The sequence below is a fragment of the Puma concolor genome, chromosome B2 (assembly GCF_028749965.1).
Source record: "Puma concolor isolate L17-30 chromosome B2, mPumCon1.1.hap2, whole genome shotgun sequence".
Classification (NCBI taxonomy): Eukaryota; Metazoa; Chordata; class Mammalia; order Carnivora; family Felidae; genus Puma; species Puma concolor.
Window position 1 is genome coordinate 98,303,783 of NC_141671.1, and position 22,110 is coordinate 98,325,892.

Below are 22,110 nucleotides of genomic sequence, written 5' to 3' on the forward strand. Positions count from 1 at the left end.
AATGTTAAAACATTGGAGCCATTTTTGATTTCTTACTCTCATGGCACATGAGTACACAATACTCAATACAATACTTAGTACACAACAGACACACTAAAATAAGCATGTATAGTAGGGTATCAGCAACACAAAGATACCATAAAATTTATAGGAAGAAAATTTTGTATTTGTGATTATTTTAAGTCATTATAACACAAATCAAGCAATAAAGTCATGAGGACTGGCCCTTCCAGCAAGATGGAGCAGCAGACTGAATTTACTCCTCCACCTGAAACCACTAAAACACTGGACAAAATATATGAAACAAGAGCTTTAATGCATTTGAAATCAGGCAACAAATGACAGTGATCACTGAGAGATGGGAAATAAATAAATGTTCCAGTTTACTGTCTGGAGAAAATGCCAAGTCACAGAGCCTAGCAGTCTCCTCGAGTTGAGGAGATGGACTGGGGTGTCTACAGAGGCCAAAGGGGTTAGAATTAGGGGCTAGCATTCACAGGGCAGAGTACTCAAGATAGGTGAGCTGCACGAAGAGCTCTAGAGATGTGCAGAGGGTTTTCCAGAAGTCTTCAGCTGAGCATTACCAATGCATGGATACAACATTATCAAAGTCTGAGGAGAAGAATCATTCAGGAGGTAGAGAGGGAACAATCCTTAGAGCTCACACGGCTGGGAGTAGTTCCTGTTCCCACCAGCCAGAGTGGAAAACCTCATAATTCACAGGGTATCAGTAGAGTACTCAGAAGGGTTTTGCCTTTCAGGTCGGGAAAATTAGCTCTAGACTAAATACTATTCTGGTCTTGCCTATCAAAACTTAAATGTAAGACCCGAAAAAAATCAAACTGTTTCCAGTAACTTAACTGAATTCCAGAAGAAAGTTCAAGAATATTTATAGAGATACAAAAATATCTAGAATCCAATAAAATAAAATTCAGTGTCTGGCATCCAATCAAAAATAACCAAGCATGCAAAAAAAAAAAAAAAAAAAAAGGCAGGAAAACACAATGCATAATGAGGAGAGAAATCAGTCAATTGAAGTCAACTCAGAAGCAACACAGATGATTGAATTAGTAGACAGGGATATTAAAACAGTTTTAGTAACTGTAGTCCATATGGTCTAGGAGCTAGAAGAAACCCTGAGCATGTTAATAGAAACACAGAAGATATAAATTGGTGAGCCTGAATGTGCACCAATAGAAATTATCCAAAATGAAATATAAAGAGAAAACAATAATACTAATTAAAAAAAAAAAAAAAGAATACAAATCAGTGGGCTCTGGGTTAATGTTAAGCAGCCTATTATACATGTAATTTGAGTCCCAGTAAGAAGGAGAGAGAAGGCCAGAAAAAATATTTGAAGAAATAATGACCGAAATTTTCCCAAATTTGATAAAAACAAAACTCACAGATCTAAGAGACCCAATGAACCCCAAGCACAAGAAACATGAAAAATATGACACCAAGGCACATCATAATTCAAATGCTCAAAACCAGTGGTAAAAAGAAAATCACAAAAACAGCATCAGAAATTTAGCCACATAATATACAGAGGAACAAAACTAAGGATGACAGAAACTCCCTTGTTGGAAATAATATAAGACAACAATGAAGCAACATCTTGAAAACACTGAAAGAAAAAAATTCATCAATGTTGAATGTTATATCCAGTGAACATATCTTAAAAACAAAGTGAATATAAAGATTTTTCTCAGATACAAAAACTGGAAGAATTAATCACCAGCAGACCTGTACTATAAGCAATGTTAAAAGAAATCTTTTAGGAAGGAGGAAAATAATACCACATGGAAATCTGGATGACTGACAAAAAGAACTGAAAAGCACTGAAGATGTGAATTATGGGGGTAAATATAAAAGCCTTGAAAAAATTAAGTCCCTTTAAAATGTAATTGAATGTTTAAAGCAAACATAGTAACACTGTATTGTGAGATCTATAATATATATGGGAGCAAAATATATGAAAAGGATAATACAAAGGCTGAGAAGGAAGTAGTAGAAATAAACTTTTGTAAGCTTCTTATCCTGTAAGTAAAGGTATATTATCACTTGGAACTAGACTGTGATAAATCAAAGATCTATACTATGAACTCAAGAGCAACTACTAAAACCGTAGTAAAGAGTTATAGCTAACAAGTAAAAAAGGAGACAAAATGGCATTGTGAAAACTAATCTAAGAGAAGGCAGAAAAAGGAACGGGAAAAACAAATGGGACAAACGGCAAACAAACAACAAGATGGCATTTAAACTCAACCATTATCAATAAACACATCAAATATAAACGATCTAGACACACAAATTAAAAGGTAGAGATCATCAGACTGAATAAAAGAGCAAGATCCAACTAAATGCTGCATATAAGAAACCTACTTTAAATATAAAAACTGGGGAGCCTGGGTGGCTTAACTTCTGCTCAGATCACAGTCTCACTGTTCATGGGTTTGAGTCCTGCATCGGGCTCTCTGCTTCCAGTGCAGAGCCCACTTCAGATCCTCTGTCCTCTCTCTCTCTCTGCCCCTCCCTGGCTCTTGCACACTCCCTCCCTCTCTCTCTCAAAAATAAACATTAGGGGCGCCTGGGTGGCTCAGTCGGTTAAGCGTCTGACTTCGGCTCAGGTCATGATCTCGCGGTTCATGAGTTCAAGCCCCGTGTCGGGCTCTGTGCTGACAGCTCAGAGCCTGGAGCCTGTTTCAGATTCTGTGTCTCCCTCCCTCTCTCTCTCTCTGACCCTCCCCGTTCATGCTCTGTCTCTCTCTGTCTCAAAAATAAATAAACGTAAAAAAAATTTTTTTAAAACATTAAAAAATTTTAAATATAAAAACAGTACAAGGATGGAAAAGATAACACCATAATTTTAATCAAAACAAAGCTGGAATGATTATATTAGCATCAGATAAGGTATACATCAGGAAAAAAAAAAAACATAAAGCATATTACCAGGGCTAAAAAAAGGTTATTAAAAAAAATAATAAAGAGATAAAATCATCAAAATAGCACAATGATCTTAAGGGTTAATGTGCCTAAAGCAGAGATTTAAAATACATGAAGGAAAAACTGATAGAACTGTGAGGAGAAATAGAAAAATCCACAATTATAATCAGACACTTTAACACCCTTCTCTCAGTAACTCAGAAAATAAGCAGAATGAAAACAGTTATAGATACATAAGACTTTAATGACACTAACAACCAATCTGACTTAATTGATATTTACATAACACTCCATAAACAACAGCAGAATACATATTCTTTTTAAGTGAACATTTACCAAGATAGATCATATCTGGGTCATAAAACAACTCTCAATACATTTAAAATAACTCAAACCATATAAAATATGTTCTCTAACCACAAAGGTATTATAAATCAATGACAGAAAGACATCTGGAAAAATCTCAAAACACTCAGAAACTAAATAACAAGGTTTTAAATAATTTGTGAGTCAAAAAAAAAAATCTTCTTACTATTCCTTTCCAAAGAAATTAATAAGTGGTTTGAACTGAACGAAAATTTAAAAAGTAATGTAATGAAAACTTGTGGGATGTCGCTAAAGTAGCACTTAGAGAGGAATTCATTGCATTAAATGTCATATTAGAAAAGAAAACAGGTTTCAATTTATAAATGATTTCAGCTTAAAATGCTTTAAAAGTGATGGAAATAAAGCCAAAGTAACCAGAAGAAAGAATACAGAAAGGTGAAAAAGAGAGAAAAGTGGTGAAGCCAAAAGCTGGTCCTTTGGAATCAGTAATATTGTTATGCTTCTCGGGGAAATAAAAAAGACACAAATTACAAATGTCAAAATGAGAGAGGTGACATCAATATACACTCTACGTGTATTAAAAGGATAATATGGGGATATTATTAAGAACTTTATGCCAATAAATCTGACAACTTAGATGAAGTAAACAATTTCTTTAAAGGCTATAACTACCAAAGGTGACTCACGAAGAAACACCTAACCCTAAATAGTCCAACAGTTTTTAAAGCATTAAATTTGTAGTTTAAAAAAACCTCAACTTTCCCACAAAGAAAGGTTCCATGGTTTCACTAATGAATTCTATCAAATATTTAAGGAAGAAATAATACCAACTCTACCAAAAAAAATCTTTCAAAATAATAAAAAAGGAGTTAATACTTTCCAATTTATTACGCAATAATATAGATGCAAACATTAACAAACTTTAGCACATCAAATTCAAACAACGTATAAAAAGGAGACTGGATCAGGATCACATGAGGTTTACTCCACGAATGCAAGGTTGGTTTAACATTAGATAATCAATTAATTTACCATATTAATAGCCTTAAAAAAAAGGAAAACCTAAAAGAAAAAAAAAAATAAAAAAATATGATCACCTCAATAGCTGTAGAAAAAAAATGTCAAAATCAACATTAACTCCTGATAAGAACTCTCAGGAAATTAGGAATACAAGGGAACTTCTTCACTAATCAAGAGCCTCTAAAAACAAAAACAAAAACCTCCAGTTAACATCACACTTAATGGTGAAATACCAAATGTCTTTCTGCTAGCATCGGGAGCATGTCAGGAATGTCCATTCTCACTACTTCAACATTGTGTTGGGAGGTCTAGCTCTTGGATCTGAGATTTTGCTTTACCTTACATACAAACTAATGAACTAGCTTGTGACTGTTTTAGTGATGCTAACAGAAGACACAAGACTCCTGGATCAGAGACAAAGGACTTTATTATTCATGGCACAGCAAAAAGCATGTGCATGAGCATATTTGTGTTGGCTGCTCTTGGTCCCAAGTCCTGCAGGGGCAACAATGTGGGCTCAGATGGATGCTAGCCTTCAGTGGATTTGTGTTACAGCTAAAATCAAACCAACAAACGAAACACTGAGTTTAGGGGATTGCTGCTTTTGTATCAAGTAGTAAGCAAGCCTGCTCTTTGGGAGTAATGGCTATGTTCATTATCTTGTGATGATAGTTTCAATGGTACACACAAATATTAAAACATCAGATTGTGCACTTGAAATATTTGCAGTTTGGGATGCCTGGGTGGCTCAGTCTGTTGAGCATCCAACTTTGGCTCAGGTCATGATCTCGTATTCATGGCTGTGAGCCCCACATCAGGCTCTGTGCTGACAGCTCAGAGCCTAGAGCCTGGAGCCTGCTTTGGGTTCTGTGTCTCCCTCTCTCTCTGCCCCTCCCCTGCTTGCTCTATGTCTCTCTCTCTCTCAAAAAACAAAATAAAACATTGGAGTATTTGCAGCATACTATACATCAATAAAGCTATATCATTAATTTAACAACTGTTTTTGGACTACAGCTAATGTGCTAGGCACTGTTCTGGTATTAGGAATACAATGGTAAACAAAATCCCACCTCCCACATAGTTTATATGCTTGTAGGAGAAACTATAAGAGAAATATCAGAGGGTGACAACTGTGATTAAGATAAAGGGAATTAAGTATGGTGGCTACTTCAGATTCGGTGAGGGGCTGTCTTTGAAAAGATGACATTGATGTAGAGACATGAATATCAAGAAGGGGCCAACTATGTTAAATTGGAAGAAGAATACCCCTAGCCTTTATTGTTTTGGCTTTCTAACTGTTTTCACATACCTCTAGTTTCCAGTAAACCATCATAATGACCACTGATGTATTAGGTTTCCCAAAGGTTAATTTGATCATGTAATTCCTTTGTTTAAAAATCTTTAATCCTGGGGCACCTAGGTGGCTCAGTCGGTTAGGTATTTGACTTCAGCTCAGGTCATGATCTCATGGTTTGTGAGTTCGAGCCCCACAGCAGGCTCTGTGCTGACAGCTCAGAGCCTGGAGCCTGCTTCGGATTCTGGGTCTCCTTCTCTCTCTGCCCTTCCCATGCTCACGTTCTGTCTCTCTCTCTCAAAAATAAATAAACATTAAAAAAGAATTTTTTTTTAATCTTCAATCCCTCCATTATCTCAAGTACTAAATATGGTTTTAGCTCTATATTCTGGCATTGTAAGTCTTGAAGCATGTGACAAAACCTACCTTTCCAGTCTTCTTACTATTCCTTTATTCTAATGTGGATGAAGGCCTGATCTTAAATACACCTACTTTTGATCATGCTGTTTCCTCTGCCTCAAATGGCATCCTTCTCCATCAACAGACGTCCTTCCCATCCTTAAATGTCCACCTCAAATATCACATTCTCCTTGAAGTCTTTTCTGATTTTCCCAACCAGATGTGACTTTTTGTTCCAATTTTCTCCCTGTTATTTTTTCAATGGACAAAGCTCCCCTTGCTAATCTTTTTATTGTATTTTAGAAGGTGGCATTGGGCTTTGCAGGTAGGCACCAATCTATAACTTCCTGGTGAATTGAATTATTCTTATATCTTACTTGAAAGATGCTAAGGGCTAAGGAAGATATGCTAAGGGGCTAAGGAAGATAGGCATAAAAAATAAAAAATAAATAAATGGACATAAGTGACCTTATCTACTTCTCATAAGAGAATGATATACTGAGAGTATAATCTATGCTTGGAAAAAAATAGAATGGATCTTTGTAATTTTAGTAACTCTGTTAAAGCCAGTTCCTTTCCAAGAGAAATGGATCCTCTTTAAAACCCTCTCACTTTCCTGAGACTGGGGCCAAGCCAACATGAGCAGAATCTCTGAAGACAGGAAAGAGGTGTGCTGTTCCCCATTTTAAAACCAACATGAGTGTTGCAGAGGACCTTGATTAGTTCACAAGGAAGGAGTACAACTGGGTGGAAATAATAAGGAATCAGAAAAACAGTGTTTAGGGGTCTCTAAGACCACCCCAAGGTTTGATGGCCTTGTTAGGAGGACTCCTAGGACTCAACATATAGTCAAAGTCACAACTATGGTTTATTACAGCAAAGGATATAAAACAAAACCAGCAAAGGGAAAAAGGTGCATGAGATGAAGTCTACAGGAAACTGGGCGCAAGCTTCCAAGAATCCTCTGCCAGTGGAGTCAAACAAGATGTGATTAATTCCTCTAAGAATGAACACATGTGATAACATATACAAAATACTGTCTACCCAGGAAGTTCATTGGAGACTCAGTGCTCAGCGTTTCTGTAGGGGTTGGTCATCCTCTCTGCCTAGCATATACCAACATTCCAGACTCCCAGAAGGAAAGCAGATATTCAAAATAAACCACATTACTGGCAAAAACAGTTTGGCTACAGTGAGCTGCACTTACCAGTTAGATAATGGTAGAGACACTCCTAAAATCCAAGTTCCCAGATTCTAGCCAAGGGCCAACTTTAAAAGCAGGCTTTTCTAAGGATAGCAATCTTTTTCTATATATTGAAAATATTCTTACTTTTTTTTTTTTGAAGAATAGATTTTACTTTAACTTTTTTTAAAGTTTATTTATTTTGAGAGAGAGAGAAAGAGAGAGAGAGAAAAGGAGTAAATGCAGGCGAGCAGCAGAGAGAGAAGAAGAGAGAGAGAATCCCAAGCAGGCTCCATACTGTCAGTGCTGAGCCCAGTGTAGGGCTTGAACCCACGAACCATGAGATCATGACCTGATCTGAAATCAAGAGTCGGATGCTTAACTGACTGAGCCATCCAGGTGCCCCTAAAGATATACTAACTTTTTGATTAAAAAAAAAAATCTCACTTCTAGGGTTCTTTTTTTTTTTTTTTTTTTTAGCAAATAGTATAAAATAGAGCACTGTTATAAACACTAAGATGTTCATCATCACAATATTGTTTAAACTCATTAAAAAAAAAAGGAAACAGGGTAAGTATCTAATAATTGTGGAATGGTTCAGTAAATTATAGTAGTATGGAGAAACATTAAATAGTCATTAAAATTAAAATTTGAAGACTTTAAAAAAAATTTACTTTTAATGTTAATTTATTTTTGAGAGACAGAGAGAGACAGAGCACGAGTGGGGTAGGGGTAGAGAGAGAAGGAGATGCAGAATCTGAAGCAGGTTCCAGGCTCTGAGATGATAGCACAGAGCCCGATGTGGGGCCCGAACCCACAAACGGTGAAATCATGACCTGAGCTAAAGTTGGACACTCAACCGGCTGAGCCACCCACCCAGGTGCCCCTAACATTTGAAGACTTTTTTTTCTTTAATTTTTTTAAATCTTTATTTATTTTTGAGAGAGTGAGAGAGACAGAGTGAGAGCAGGGGAGGAACAGAGAGACAGGGAGACACAATCTGAAGCGGGCTCCAGGCTCCGAGCTGTCAGCACAGAGCCCGATGCGGGGCTCGAACCCACGAACCGTGAGATCGTGACCTGAGCCGAAGTCGGACACTCAACCGACTGAGCCACCCAAGCGCCCCATTTGAAGACTTTTAATAACAAATCCTAGGGAATCAATCGGAACAAAAAACGACATAGAATAATAACTATAAAATGGGAGAAATATAGAATGAAATCTGGAAGGAAATACATTAAGGTGTAATCATGATTCATTTCTGGGGATGGTTTATGTAAAATAATTTCTTTTTTCCTCTTGACCTTTTTCTGTGCTTTCAATTTTTATTACCAAATACGTAGTTACTTTTCTAATTAGAAACAAGTTATAAGATAATTATGCTATAAAGATTTTAGATATAAAGGTCTGGATTCAAAGCCAATTTTGCTAAAATGCAAAATATTTAGTGTGTACAGTGAGTAACATGAACACAATGTACACGGCAGGACTTGGGAACTCTTAGAATGGTAAACAACAGCTGCATTTAAAATGCAATTTTGGGGGGGTGCCTGGGTGGCTCAGTTGGTTAAACATCTGAAACTTGATTTTGGCTCAGATCATGGTCTCATGGTTTGTGGGATAGAGCCCTGCTTCGGGCTCTGTGCTGACAGCACAGAGCCAGCTTGGGATTCTCTGTCTTCCCACCCCCCTACTGTGTGCTCCTCCCCCACCCCACTTGTGCTCTCTCTCAACATAAAGAAACAAACTTAAAAAAACATAAAATGCAATTTTTCTACTTCATATACTTTTTTTTTTCCCCAATTAGCTAACAACAACACCAAACCAGGTAGACAGAGAGGAAATGCTATAAACACTAAAGAAAGCACAATGGCTAATTTTTATTATAAGGAAAAAATGGTTCATTCACCAACAAACACAAAAATAAAGGGGCGCCTGGGTGGCGCAGTCGGTTAAGCGTCCGACTTCAGCCAGGTCACGATCTCGTGGTCCGTCAGTTCGAGCCCCGCGTCGGGCTCTGGGCTGATGGCTCAGAGCCTGGAGCCTGTTTCCGATTCTGTGTCTCCCTCTCTCTCTGCCCCTCCCCCGTTCATGCTCTGTCTCTCTCTGTCTCAAAAATAAATAAACGTTGAAAAAATAAAAAAAATAAAAAAATAAAAAAATAAATAAAAATAAAAATACTGTTTTTCAATGGCTAGATCAAAGGATGAATTTCCAAAATTACTCTGAATGTTTACATGATCACAATTTACATATGATCTGTCAAGTATTACTAACGTTAAGTCACATAAATTTTCATAGTTTAAAATTTTTTTTTTTTCAACGTTTATTTATTTTTGGGACAGAGAGAGACAGAGCATGAACGGGGGAGGGGCAGAGAGAGAGGGAGACACAGAATCGGAAACAGGCTCCAGGCTCTGAGCCATCAGCCCAGAGCCCGACGCGGGGCTCGAACTCACGGACCGCGAGATCGTGACCTGGCTGAAGTCGGACGCTCAACCGACTGCGCCACCCAGGCGCCCCATAAATTTTCATAGTTTAAAGGAGGATTAGGTAATTACTCTACAAACTTCTTCTGGAGAAGGTGATTTTGGACATATTCAGTTGTAATTCTCCTCCATTTGCTTTTAGTGCATCTACCCTGGTCACATAGGCACTGTTCCACAGAAAGCTATTTTCGTACTACCCAGGTTCTCCATCACTGCATTAAGTAGCCATATAGAAAACAGACTGCATTGTATTCTCTTCTCCCTAGAGAGAATAAATGGTTTGCAGCTGATTTTAAATCACAAAGCAATTCTTTTGTGTACTGAATCGGCCCAAGGCTACGGAGGTTGTGCCACTCACTTCCCACATGACCTCCACTTGTGGCTGCTTCCCAATCGTGCCAGAACATGAAAACCTTGAAGGCACTCCATGTGGGGCAGTGCTCTCTCTGCCTCTGAAGGCATTCCTGGGCCAAGTTCGAAAACCCAAATTCTGAACTGCCATTGCAATGGCAAGCACACTTAGAGGAGGGGGGAGAAAGGCCAGGATTTTTCTGGTTAGGAAGGGAAATGTGGTTAACCTAAATTGGACCTGGGACACAAATGGAGGCATCCAGAAGCACTCCCACAGCTTCAGTCCAACTATGCATTTTCCTTCCGTTATAAAAACAAAACAAAAGAAAACAAAACCAACCAAAACAGCTCTTTAAATGGTTTGGCTATATTCAGAAATGTAATTGCTTAAAGAAGGTCGCTAGTGCTTTAAAGGGCTGTGTTTGGGGAGACGGTAGGGAAACAGGGCAGATGGACAAAGCATTGCTACAGATTCTCTGAAGTAAAACTAGCCAATGAAAGTCAGCAATTAGTGTGTGCTAATTGGCAGTGCACGTATGATCAACAGTCCTTCAAAGACTTTCGTTGCTTCCTCTTTTCTCTTTCCCAGGAAGAAACAGATTATGTGGGACTTGGAGTCAAAAAACCTGGGTTCAGATCATGCCACTGTGAAACATACATCAACAAAGAGTTTCCAGATAATAGGCTTTCCTGCCTTTTGTCATCCCTGAATCTCAGGCTTTTAATGTATAAAATGGGCGCACCAACAAATGCCCCCCTTTTTATGGGTGACTGTAGAGAAAGAAAGTATAAGCAAACTGTAAAGGGCTATCTAACCATTTACTGTTGTCGTTGCTGTTAGGTCTGCCTGACATACAAAAAGTATTTAATAAATGTTCACAAAATTATTAACAAACTAGGCTAATTATAGTGGACAATTAAGAGTGAATAAATCAAGAACCCTAAAACAATACCACTTTCGCTTAAAAATTAAGGTATTTAACTGTAAGATATTAATATCTTACATGGAACTACGTTGAACACATTGGAACTATCACAGGGGAAAACGATGCCTCAACTGCCAGAAGAGGTCACTGTCATCACCATATATGGTGGGATGTCAGGTATGGCAGAGGGAGGCGAGAAAATTGGGTTTCATTGAGGTATAGAGGTAGAAAACGCACGGTTAAGAACCTGAGCTCTGGTGTTCAAATCTCAACTAGCAAGCTGTATGACTGTGGGCAAATTATTTAATCTTTTCTAAACCTCGGTTTTCCCATTATGTCAAATGGGGATAGCAGTAGTTTCTGCTAGCAGGCTTTCTGTGAAGATTAAATGAAGAAACATAGGTGAGTTACTTACCACAGTGTTACATGTTTAGCTATCATCTTCATTATACTCTATATGAGGCAACTTATGAGTGGAACTAGACCAGGAATCTTCCATTCTACAATGTGCTATTAATCCTCAGCCATGGTAGTGAAGTATGGTATATTTTTGAAAAATGCGGCAAAGGGGGTCCCACTGTGGTCGTATATCCTGCCAGGTCCCCACATACCACTAGGCAACTTAGGTGAAGTTAGATATGCCTCCAGGGAACTGTGGTTCCTTGAACCAAATGTTAGCAGACGTCCAAGGTACAATTCTTCATATTTTACTAACTATTCTCTGAGCCATCCAGAGTCCCTGGGTTATACTTTTAAATTTCCTATGCAAGTTGCTCATGCCCTATGTTTCATTTTCCAGTAAAATCAGTCTTTCTTTTTTCAAATGGAAATGTCAAAAAGCCTAAAATGTGCATATGCGCATATTTTCTCTAATTTGCAGTGAGTGAAATCTTGCTAATACAGAAGCTAAAGAAGTTAGAATAATGAAACCCTAAGCTAGGAATCCCGTATAATAGCATATACCATGTTAAATGATGGCGGTGGTCAATGAGGCAACTGCTTCACATTCAATATCCTACTGAAATGAAATAACTGCATTTTAAAGAAATAAAACCTAACCCATAAGATGTCCTGTTAAATGAGTCAAAAAACCTTAATTCTAGATCTATATAATTAATCAGAATGATCCAACTGCACAACCATCCTACTTCTTATCAGAGAGAATTTAATAACGCAGTAAATTCTGGATCTTGGACATAAAAGACATTCTTTCCTCATGCCCTCAAAAGTCATCCTCTTCAGATCATGTCCACTCTTCTGCGACATGGAAGACCCCTTCCTCTGGGGAAAGGCTGCGCCCAGCCACCTCAGCACGAGCTGTTTCTCCAGTCTGCCTGCCCTGTGACAGTGCTACCTGCCAGCCAGTAGACAGAGCATCCTGGTGTCTCCTGGGCTGCTGCAGACTGAACAGACTGTGAATCCAGCCAGAGGATAAGAGGTTGTTTTAATTGGCTAAATCTGCTATGTACTAAGCGTATGGCCATGGATTTGTAGCCAAAACACTAATCTAAAAAAAAATGTCATGTACAATTTAAACACAAAACAAAAATGACATTTTCGCTCGTCAATTCTAGTTTTGCCACGAGGGTTTTTAACCTAACATTTTATAATGAGTACCCAATCCCTACCTTTGCTGAAGTAGAATTTTCATGGTATATTCCCTGCACCAAGTCCATAAGAGCACTTGCTAAAAGTTCCACAACCTAAAAAAACAAGAAAAAAAATTAAAAGAAACAATTAAACATTTTTATGCCCATTTTTACCTCAGAAAGCCTCAGAAGGCTTAGCAGCAAGGCAGTATTTGTGCTTATGGGGTTATATACAAAGATCCTGGCAAATGGCATTGCCCACCTGGATATTAGAGCTGTAATCCAATTTTTTTCAGGCATAATTCAAGCAAAAAAAAAAAAAATCTTACAAGCACAGCATTGAACTAATATACATGAAAATCCAGTAATAGCCATTTTGAACAGAAGCTTAAATTTCAGATACCTAATGAAATCTTAACTCAATTTATTTTCTGTATGTTTATTTCTGTCAGGTGGATACTTTTTCAATATCTCCATTCTGGGAGCCATTACAATGCTAATTTTCATACTTAATACAGAAAGAAAAGCAAAAGCAAAAGAATGGTTAACCTTTCAAATGTGTTCACTCTGTTATACTTAAAATGCACCGTGGATATATTTGGTGGAGGGCCCCTGGGTCAAATGTACCATAAACACTGAAAATTTTTATAGAACTGCAATATTGAAATCATATTCATCAAACCTGTATTATTTTCAAGACTCAGGCTGTTAAAAAAAAAAAAAAATCAAGCAAAATCAAAAGCTTTGAACTTGTTCCAGAATGTAAAACAAGCAGAAAACAGTCTCTTTGGAACTACTGTACAATTTAGACTTGTTTGCATAAACCATCTTAATTCAAGAGGATAAAATAGTGGTATTTCAATGCAGCCGTTCCAAACAAGAATTCCTCAAAGCAGCCCCAACCGCTTCTTGCGAAGTCTTAATATCGTGTATATTTAGCTTCCTATATCATGCAGTACTGTATCTGATTCCCACTCTTTGCTTCCTAAAATTTAGCTCAGTTCTGATTGAATTAAAGGATTTTGTTTCAGCTTTTATCATTCTTGTAATTGAAGACATTATTAAGCCAAAGGATACAGACCCAAACAACAAGATACTTTAATCTCAGGTACGTTAGATTTAATAAACATTTTCTTAGACACAAATTACATTAATTTGTGGAAAGACTTGCTTTAAAATTTTAACACATGAGCATTCATCTCCAAATTTATATTTACGTTCATCCTGTGTAACACAGACAAGGCTGTTGATATGGAAATTTTGCTGATTAAAGCCATTTTTTTTCTAGCTCTGCAGATGGGTTAATTTGTAAGACCTATACAAAGTCTTTTTTTTTTTTTTTTTTTTTTTAATCACATTGCCCTTTAGGTAACCAAATACTTAAGAAATATTGTAGCAATATGAGCTGCAGAGGAACTGGAAGGACAATGATCCTACAGTGTTACCAGATGTGTTGAGTTATTTAAGTGGGGAAGAAAGAAAATGAATGGATTTTTTTCCCCTGAAGGTATCAGATAAGCTCTATTCCCAAATCCAGGAGGATAGAGTATCACCAATAGGTCTATGAAAGACTGTAACTAAATGCACAGCATCAGATTGGATTACAGTTTATACAAGCAACATCCCAAGATCCCCCTGATGGCCGGACACATAATACAGATCAATCACTCACTAAGAAATGTTACGGTTTTGAAACAGTTTGAGCTTTGAGACCAGCACTGGTAAAGTGAAGAGGGATTTATAAAGAGAAAGTCCACAACACTAAATGTCAAAATGATGGCATGAACTTTTAACAATGGATCTGGCTCTGGATAACTAGACTGTGCCTTTACTTCCCTGAGATTTCAGACCAGGCAGAGGCAACAGACATTTTATTGTCTCTTTTTCTTTTTAATGTAATTAGCAAATATAGACAGACCTGTACTCATAAGTTCAAAATTTATAAAGGACCCATAGTTCCAAATAGCTATAGTTACTTGAGCAGAATACACCTCCATAGCCAATGATGATCATTGAGGAAAAAGCTTTGGACTTCCTTGGGTTAACAAATCAAGGAAGGTAAGAGATTATGAAAACCAGCAATAGCCTAGGGGAGCTGAAGTGTCCCAGGCAAGGGTGACTTACTCAATGCACACATAAATCTCTTTCTATTGCCTGAAATGTTTACTTAACCTTTATTTTTATTACGTTTTTTTTTTTTTTTTTTTTTTGAGAGGGAGAGCACACATGAGCATGTGTGTAAGTGGGGGAGGAGCAGAAGGAGATGGAGAGAGAGAATCTCAAGCAGGCTCCATGCCCAGCACTGAGTCTGATGTGGAGCTCAATCTCATGACCATGAGATCATGACCTGAGCAGAAATCAAGAGTTGGATGCTTAACCACTGAGCCACCCAGGAGCCCCTAACATTTTAAATTATACCAAAGAGAGATATGTTTAAGTATCATCCTCCTTTAAAATTGTAGTATTTCTAGGAAGACCACAGGACTACCAGCTACACATATTTAATGAGACCATTTATTGATCTGATCTTTTTTCAATACATGGCTTACTACATAGGCACCTGTTTAGACACCTTTTGTACTTCAATATAAGAAAGTACCTGCTTCACGATACTTTTCTCCCTCAGATTCTTGTGGAATGATTTGTTCCAGCAACCCACGATGGTAGCAAGGATAATGGCAGTCGGAGAATCCAGAAGCCTAAATGCCAGATCTCCTGAGACTAAGAACCCAAGCCCTCCACTTCTTGGCACTCTTAACAAGGGCACCATGAGAAAGATTAAGGACTTTCGTTCCTCAGGCCCAGGGGGGGCAAGCAAACACTATCAACTACAAAAACATGACAGACTAAAAGAGCTTCAATGATAGCCACTCTTAGAAGCCCAACAATGAGAAGACCGTAATGAAATAGGGCAGAGCATTAGGAGCCAAAGGATCTAGACCCTACTTCAAGGTCTCCTAGTAATGTCATTGTGAGATCTGGGGTAGGATAATTAATTTTTCTTGACTATAAAATGAAGGAAGTTGCGAAACATAACTCTATAAGGTCCCTTCCAATTCTGATTCCGAGCTTCTAGAAATGCAAATCTTAATATTTATAGTTAGGCATGAAGATTTTAAAACTGCTTTTTTATAAAGCTTGGTAAGACACCTTTGCTCACCAAAGGTTTATTTATTTTTTAAAGGTTTTTTATTTATTATTTTTTTTAATGTTTATGTATTTTTGAGAGAGAGACAGGGAGACACAGGATCCGAAGCAGGCTCCAGGCTCCGAGCTGTCAGCACAGAGCCCGATGCAGGGCTCGAACTCACAGACCGTGAGATCATGACCTGAGTTGAAGTCGGATGCTCAACTGACTGAGCCACCCAGGTGCCCTGCTCAGATATTATTTTTATCTATTCTCTTCACACAGACTTTTCCCTCTGTCTGAACTCTCCCGATTACTTTCTTCATGAAAGTTTTTGTGTCCAAGCCCCTTGGTTTCAAGACCTAGAATCCTAATTAAGCAATTTTCATTTTCTAAACCATTCTAAACCATTTCCATGTCCTAAACCATTAAGACTGATAGCCCACCCCACCTACTGACAGAAACATCCTAGTTGGGTCAATTAAGGTCAACACTGCTGAGTTCTGGGTCTTGAATGGCTCTAGTGCTTGGGAATAATTCATACGATCAGATTCAGAATGATATCAGGTTTAAGTGAAAAGTTGTGTCAAACAAATAATGGCTTTAGTTGGCCACATCACTTCCTCTCTAATGAGTAAATATGTAGAACACTTAGAAGAGAATCTGTCACCATTAATGTTATAAAGTTTACTTTGGCTGTCTAGACAGTAATCAAGCAGGAGATAAGCTAATTTCTGCATTTCTGGAGGTTGCAAGAATGGCAGAATTGCTTACCTGCACATGCAATACAAAAATGCTTTTCTTTCTGATTTGTCATGTTGAAATCTGACTGCCTGGCAATGCCATATACTATTCCCACGTCTTCTGAGTAACACCCTAAATTTCAGTGAGCCAGAAGTGGTAACTGTTCAGACTGTCAATGTCATGAGCTAGCTTCTTGGGGGCACCTTGTTTGGAATAAATTTCTTTTATTATTACTATTTTTTTAATTGACGTATAACTGATGGAATGAATTTCTTAAATGGTTAATTTACAGGACAAATTTCGTCAGTCTCAGGGAAAATGTAATTGCCTCATTCTTTATCTTCTGGCAAGAGTAACTACAATTCGATGATTTTTCTTAACTGAAAAGCAAAAGTGATGCATATGCACTCGCAAAAGGTGTTGTGGTGATTACACCCTGAGCTATAATAAAATTCCTATCATAAAAATAGAAATTAAGAGAAGTAGGGGTTGGTAAGAGAACAATAATGACCAAATAACGTCTTCACACTGCTATCCGAGGACGTCTGTAATATCTTCTTAAAAGAAAAAAGCTGGTTACAAAACAGAATAGCATGACAGATATTTTTAAAACAAAGTGAGGTCAATCTCTGTGTTTATATACGCTGAGAGAAAAGTCGGAAAAGACAACAAAATATTAAAGGCGCCTGGGTGGTTCAGTCAGTTAAGCATCTGACTTTGGCTCAGGTCATGATCCCGTGGTTCATGGGTTCAAGCCCTGTGTCAGGCTCTGTGCTGACAGCTCAGAGATTGGAACCTGCTTCGGATTCCGTGTCTCTCTCTGCGTGCCCCTCCCCGGCTTGTGCACGTGCTCTCTCTCAAAAATAAATAAATCAATGAAAAAAATTTTTTTAAATGAAAGGACAACAAAGTAGTAATAATGATAATGTGTAAATGGTAAGTAAGCATCTGGATGATTTTTAATGAAAAAATTTTCTTTTTCAACTTTTATAAATTGCTTAAATTTGTAATCAATAAATTTATAACTGCTTAAATTTACAACGTATTACATTTTTCTCCCCTCTTTTATTGTACTGCTTTTATAATCAGGTTAAAACAATAAACCTATCTCCATGGAGTGGGGCGGGGAGCTGGGGAGCACACACTCTCCTTTTAGCCTCAGAGAGGCTTCTGAAGCTGTGTCCACAAATTGATTTCTGGAATATATCAATCAAACAATAGTCCTCTGAATAGCAAAAATAAGATCAGTAAGTGGTGGTAAGCATTCTGTGGAGACGAGCTGTGCCTGTCTCAACAGGCGTGATCCAGGAGTACTGTCAGTATTTGACAGATGGAATAGTTTCAGCTGAGTTGTAGATAGTTAACCAGGAAACCAGACCACTTAATATGGGCAAAGGAGCACCCATCTCAAATAAAAAGTAAAATACAACTAAATCTTTAGAAAAGTATTAACTATTAACTAATGTGGCTCAATAAAAGCTCGAGCCAGCAAAACCTATCTGAGTTGGTGTAGTATGGTTGTGTTTTAACTCACTTAAAAAAGGTTGCTACAGAGGTGCCTGGGTGGCTCAGCTGGTTAAGCATCGGGCTCTTGATTTCAGCTCAGGTCATGATCAGATCGTGAGGTTGAGTCCCATGTCTGGCTCTGTGCCTACAGTGCAGAGCCTGCTTGAGATTTTTTCTCTCTCTCCCTCTCTCTCAAAATAAATAAACTTGAAGGGAAAAAAAAAAAAAAAAGGTTGCCCCGCACTTAACTCATTGGTATATAGAAACTGTGGAGGCTATTACAGATTTATAATCGTCTTTCAAAAACTTGCGCTGGAAAGGTTATTTTAATGAGTTTTTACTACAGTGTAGAATGACAACGTGTGATCCATCACTCTATTTGGGAGGCAAACGAACACACAGCCCCTCAGTCTTTACTACTCTTAACAGCTGCTAGTGAAGGAAACAGTCATGTGTGTGCACGCATCTGCAGTGCTGATGGCATTAATTACACACAAATTTATTGCACTCCTTCCCCCACCTCTAGGAAGAAATAGCAATGCATGAAGCAGTTGCAAAGGTAAAACGCCCTTGGGGAAGAATTAATTCTCATATACATCTTGGGAGGAACAAAAGACAGATTTAGCATAAATATGTCCTTTCCAAAAAGCTTTGATATTTGAAGGGATAGTGTCAAGATTTTTTTTTTTAAGCCACAAAACCAATATTGTCAGTAAAAATGTCTTACAGAAAAATACTTTTAAAGATAAAGGATGCCGAACAGTCTGCTAATAGTAACCAGGGCAGTTAGCTTCACTCTTCAGTTCCTCTTCACAAAAAACAAAGCACGGAGTGTTTGAGAGATGCATTTAATGATGGAAAGATTTACTTACATTACACCAAGGTGAGGTAGAGGAACTGGCTAAGAAGTAGTGCTCTCCCACAGAGACCAATAATAACATCTAACATTTGTAAAGCACTTTATCATTTACAGACTGGGTTTAAGCAAACTACTCTGTTCCAGGTGGATTCAGTCCCCCAGTGCTCAGCCAGAGCTTTCAGGCTGGCAGCCTCAATGGAGAAGCGACCTCTGAAGAACACAGGGAGCAGCGGCAGTGGCCAAATAAGGGGTGAATCTACTCACCCACCACCTGGGCACAAACAACCCAGATGAGCCCTAATCTGCATGCTGATTAATATAAATGAGTTGCTTTAATAAAGCCATTGATGAAGTCTATGAAAGAATGGTTCTCCCCACTCCTTCCTATCAGACAAGGACCAGGTTTAATGACGACAATGATGAAAGGTCTGTTGCAATAAACACACCACTAACTCACAGGAGTTCTGGAGGAAGCTTCTAACTAGGCTTTTTGAAGGGAGCCTTTTCAATGCTGCCAAATGTGTAAGACCATGCTTATTTGTGGGAGGGATAGCAATCTGTTCTAGTGAGCTGGAAGTTCTTTCTGGCTAAGGGGGAAGAGCGGAGAGAGAAATGGCACAACCAGTAGGACAGGTGCAGCAAAAACTAAGCAAATTGATAATCTTAATTTTTAATTTAGAACAGCTGATACATTGGTTTATGGCCTCTAACTACTGGTAACATTTGTCAGAAAGGGCTCAGGAAAATTCAGCGAACTAAAGAAAAGTCTAAAAGAAAATCACAACTGATAAAACTTAAAAGAAATGGGCCACAAGTTCAGGAAAATGGCTTGAATATGAAGTGCTGAAATTTAATATTATATTGGCTAATGCACTCATTCCATAAACATTTGCTGACAGCCTACTATGTTCCTGGCACTGTACTAATGAAACTAGTTATGACCTTATAAAGATAAAGGACATTACTTTGTTATTGACCACTTAGAAGGCTGCATGACTTTGGGCCATCCATATCACTTTTTGTTTTAAGTGTATTTATTTATTTGGGGGGGGGGGCGGTGCAGAGAGGAAGGGAGAGAGAGAATCCCAAGCAGTCTCCATGCTGCCAGCGCCCTGTGAGATCATGATCTGAGTCAAAACCAAGAGTTGGATGCTTAACCGACTGAGCCATCCAGGCACTCCCTCCGTCCCCCTCTCCCATAGCACTCCTTTGGGCCTCATTTAGCTTATCTAAGTAAGAGGTATCTGCATTTTATCAACAGTTAGCCCCATGACCAGAAATACCTAAATGTGTAGCTGTATATGCTTTTTATTCATAACAATTGTAAGGATGATGCCAAAATATGGATTTCTTTCAGTAACAATAAAAAAGTAATCCAAAAATAAGGAGTTCTTTTTTTTTTTTTTTTAAGATTTTATTTTTAAGTAATCTCTACACCCAATGTGGGTCTCAAACTCACAACCCTGAGATCAAGAGTTGCATGCTCCATCGACCAAGCCAGCCAGGTGCCCCTTGAGTTCACTTTTTGAATGACGGTGCATGGTTCTTGGTCTACTGTTCACCACTGAGTAATGATAATCATTTATTGATTTAAACAATGCTTAGATTCCTGAAAAAGTGGCTGATAATTTTTTTTACAATTTAAAATGCTTACACCAAAATAAAACTTTTTGTAAGAAAAGGAGAAAAAGAGATGCTTTCCAGTAGGCTAAAAAAAAAGTTGGTTAAGTATCTTACATTACTACAAAAACTAAATAGTTGTTGGGAATTAAATGCTTAGTCGTGAAACAAAGTAATTCTGACATTATCGGACAGCAGTTAGTTGCTTTAGTTTTCACTTTCTCCAACATAAGAATTCCTTATGTATGTTGTCAAGTTTGTTGTACCCAGGATATTCCCCATTAGGATGCCCCACACTTAGTAGCTCTGTTACATCTTGCTCTGACAACTTCTCAGAGAGAATTATATCTGCCATCTCACTGACGTGCCCACTTTTCCCCATGTGGCTGATAACCTCCATTCTGCTTTCACTGCTTCTTCCTTTGATGGCACTCTCAGTGATGTTAAGTGATAGTTTCCAAGTGTGATTTTGCTTAAAGGTTAATCCCACCTTTGCAAAACACAAGTTCACAATGTGAAACTTCAGAACACCAGAATCAAGGTACCTTATTTCATTCAACGAAAGGATGCTGCTGGCTAGAACACTGCCTAATAGTATCAACTTTCAAAATTTTTAAATTGCAACCCACGAAAAGAATTGTATTCTACATCATGACACACACAGTACATGCATACATGTGTATGTACAAAAATGAGTGAAATTTTTCATAAAACAAAAGTTTCATTATCCCTCTATTTTCTATTGTGATCCATTAAAGAAAAAGTGTTGACAGTCACTTACTAAAGGGATTTCACTATCCACCATAAACAGCATGTGATCTATAATCTGAAATACTACCTTATACTGATATACGTCATGTATAACTCATACCTTGGTTAGCCATTTTAACTGCACACAGAGTCCCCAGATTTTTGACACACAGTTTACAGATTGTTATTCTGAAATATATTTATAAAGGTGTTAATTTCTTTATCACTTTATTCCAAAAACATGTAAATTAACGGAATAGAAACAGAGGCAGAAGGCAGGTTAAAACATAATCATTCTCGGGTACTATGGGGTATAATATTAGGGTGCATTTTCACCTTGGTTTATATATATCACTGATACTGACTCTCAGCTTTGATCTTACTAGATTCATAAAAAAAAAAAAAATAAGTTTAGAACACATTTGGCCAAAGAGTTAAAAATTTCAGGATTTCTCTGAGATTCACACATACTCTTGCAAATTCCAGGAATCCCTTGTCTTTTGGATAACATGGTTCAATTTTTAGTTCAATTAGTTCCTCTTCTAATTGGGCTACACTAAAAGGCAGATGTTTGTAATTCAGAGACGTCCCGAGGTTTGCACTTCAAAGGCAACCACAGAAATAAAAGCATGACTCATATGCATTAAAATCCATGCATCTGGTCTAAAACTGTAATTGTATTTCTTCCAAATACCATTGCAGCTCTTCAAAATCTGTGAATCAATGGAATGCTAAAAATAACTGGCTCTATTGGTACTGCATTCTAGCAAATTAGGTAATCCTTAAAAAAAAAAAAAAGTAGTAGAAACTCGAGATTGGCTGTATTGTACCCTTGAATCAAACAATGGATATACTTGGGTTAGAAATTCTCTAATCTGTAGAGATAGAATTGGGTTGTTTTGTTTTTGTTTTTTGTTTTTTTTTTTGGTTGATATAATTTACATGAAGACTGAAAACAGGTGATACAACTGTCTTTTAAA

General features: G+C 37.7%; 1 protein-coding gene across 2 annotated transcripts in view; it reads right to left on the reverse strand.

The window, feature by feature from the left end:
- PDSS2 (decaprenyl diphosphate synthase subunit 2) overlaps nucleotides 1–22,110 on the reverse strand; it is a 287,564-nt gene that overhangs the window by 91,996 nt on the left and 173,458 nt on the right. For both annotated transcript variants that reach the window (XM_086707531.1, XM_025925580.2), the window contains exon 4: nucleotides 12,564–12,638. In XM_086707531.1, coding sequence (XP_086563657.1) covers nucleotides 12,564–12,638 — 75 coding nt within the window. The remainder of the gene's footprint in view (nucleotides 1–12,563; nucleotides 12,639–22,110) is intronic.